This window comes from Merops nubicus, unplaced genomic scaffold, assembly GCF_000691845.1.
Source record: "Merops nubicus isolate BGI_N331 unplaced genomic scaffold, ASM69184v1 scaffold33760, whole genome shotgun sequence".
In the NCBI taxonomy this organism is placed as follows: domain Eukaryota; kingdom Metazoa; phylum Chordata; class Aves; order Coraciiformes; family Meropidae; genus Merops; species Merops nubicus.
The window spans coordinates 21,240-23,383 of NW_008585490.1; the positions used below are offsets into that span (position 1 = coordinate 21,240).

At 35.5% G+C, this 2,144-nt stretch overlaps 1 protein-coding gene across 1 annotated transcript in view; it reads left to right on the forward strand.

Annotated features, from left to right (window-relative positions):
- LOC103779958 (sodium leak channel non-selective protein) overlaps nucleotides 1-1,943 on the forward strand; it is a gene marked incomplete at both ends in the record, with an annotated part of 22,517 nt that extends 20,574 nt beyond the window's left edge. Inside the window, 3 exons of the mRNA XM_008947608.1 lie at nucleotides 399-492; nucleotides 1,138-1,270; nucleotides 1,828-1,943. Coding sequence (XP_008945856.1) covers nucleotides 399-492; nucleotides 1,138-1,270; nucleotides 1,828-1,943 — 343 coding nt within the window. The remainder of the gene's footprint in view (nucleotides 1-398; nucleotides 493-1,137; nucleotides 1,271-1,827) is intronic.
- Nucleotides 1,944-2,144: the final 201 nt, after the last annotated feature.

Consider the following 2,144-nt stretch of genomic DNA (forward strand, 5'->3'; position numbering starts at 1 on the left):
TTATTGGCCTCACTCAGGAAAAGGTTCCATATATCAGGCTGATAGAGAGAGGGGACAGTTCTGTGAACTGCCTGTTCACTGGGCATTTCCCTGCCAATAGCATCATCAGGGTTTGGGAAGAGAATGAAGATGGAAGATAGGATCTAGCCTTGAGTCTACTTTAGCTCTTTGATTAACTGAACCAAAATACTCAGACCTGTGTTGAACCAAAGTTCAGTTATTATATCTTAAGTCATGCAATAAATAATTCAGTGAGCTCATTCAGCTAATACTGTAACTATTTTTAGTTTTTAATAGTAGAACAGTAGAAAATGGAAATTATTTGCATTTTTTTTTCTTGCCAACATTTTAGTTATGGGATGTGAAATGATCTCTCTCTCTCTTATTCTTTGAAACAGACATGCAAATTTTTCATCAGCTGGCAAGGCTATTACTGTACTCTTCAGAATAGTTACTGGAGAAGACTGGAACAAAATTATGCATGACTGCATGGTAAATACAATACTGCCAGAGATAAAGTAGGCAAGAAACAGGAGACACCCTTGCATCTAAAAGTGTTTCCAGTGTCTGAACTTTGTACAGGGAATGATGTGATTGCCTTTATCTCTTCAAGAGATAAAATGTCCACGACACACACTGCATTTCCAATCACACACTCACAGTGTAGTATTTCATGGGACTGGGCTATTGCAGGATTTAAAACAGAAATAAAAATATGTTATCAAGATCAGAAGTGCAGTAATTTGCTTTTCCACCGTTATCTCTGCTTTGGCGGGTGCAAGGTGACTTTTTTGATTAACTTTGTCTTCAGTACCTGCACTTTGGCTCATTCTGTGTGAATGGTGGTCTTAATGATCTCAGAATTTGTCCTTGAATCATTTTATTTTGCCCACATAAATTTCTGTGTGTGTTTCCCGTTGTGGTGGAAAAGCCCATGCCTAGGCCTTTTCTGTCAGACTCTGTTTTCTGATGTCAAACTACTAAAGAACTACAAAAACCTGCCCACAGTAATGCCCACCATATGATTCCCTAATTGAGAAGCTTTAAAGAAATTGTAGTCATAAATATTTTGTTGATTGCAGGGGAATTAAGAATCTCTTTTATGTCTGATTGACTTTGTTTTCTGTTGTTTTGAAGGTTCAGCCTCCATTTTGTACGCCAGATAATAGCACCTACTGGAAAACAGACTGTGGAAATTATGCTGGTGCTCTTATGTATTTCTGTTCATTTTATGTCATCATTGCATACATCATGCTCAATTTGCTTGTTGGTAAGTGAAAATATACATCAATAACATAAAGGTCCATCTTGACATGTAGAATGTTGGATGTCAGTCTTTTGTGCTATTCACTTATGAGGGAGGTTAACTTGTACCGTCACTGTTAACTTACATGCATATGGTGGTTTTGATATTTCTCTGGTGTGGTATATGCTAAAACTCAAGAATTTTGGGATTGAAAGTTGTTTGAACAGAGAGTTGTGTTGTATTTGTAGAGTACAGTTACCCTAAGGAATATTATTTTCTGAGCTTTTCCTTCCTCAGTTAACACTGATGTTAATTGAGTTAGAAGATGTTAGATTAAGCATCTCACCACTATTTAAGATGAATCTTTTAAAAAGTGAGTACAGTGAATATTGATGTAGCATGAGAGTATATTACCCATTCAAAATCCTCATCTGAAAATACAGCTAAAGGCATTTATTAATGTGAAGTTTGCACAACAGAATTCATATTCTGTTGATACTCATTGTTGCTTATAAATGTTAACCAGTTAAAATTAAACTACAGGGTTGCTTTATATTGTATCTTGGTTTTGTGGTTTTCAGCTATCATTGTGGAGAATTTCTCATTGTTTTACTCAACTGAAGAAGATCAGCTGTTAAGTTATAATGATCTTAGGCATTTTCAAATTATATGGAACATGGTTGATGACAAAAGAGAGGTAAGAAACCCGATAATGTGCACAGAAATCTACTAAACATATTTTTCCTTGAAAAACCATGTAGGGAGAACAAAGTATGCTGATGAAACTCACTGTGTGGTTGCTGTTCAAATTCTAAAAGTTCAGTGAGCATGATCTAACATTGTTCATCATCTTTCAAATACTAACCTGTATTCTTTACTACTGTGAATTACTTATAGA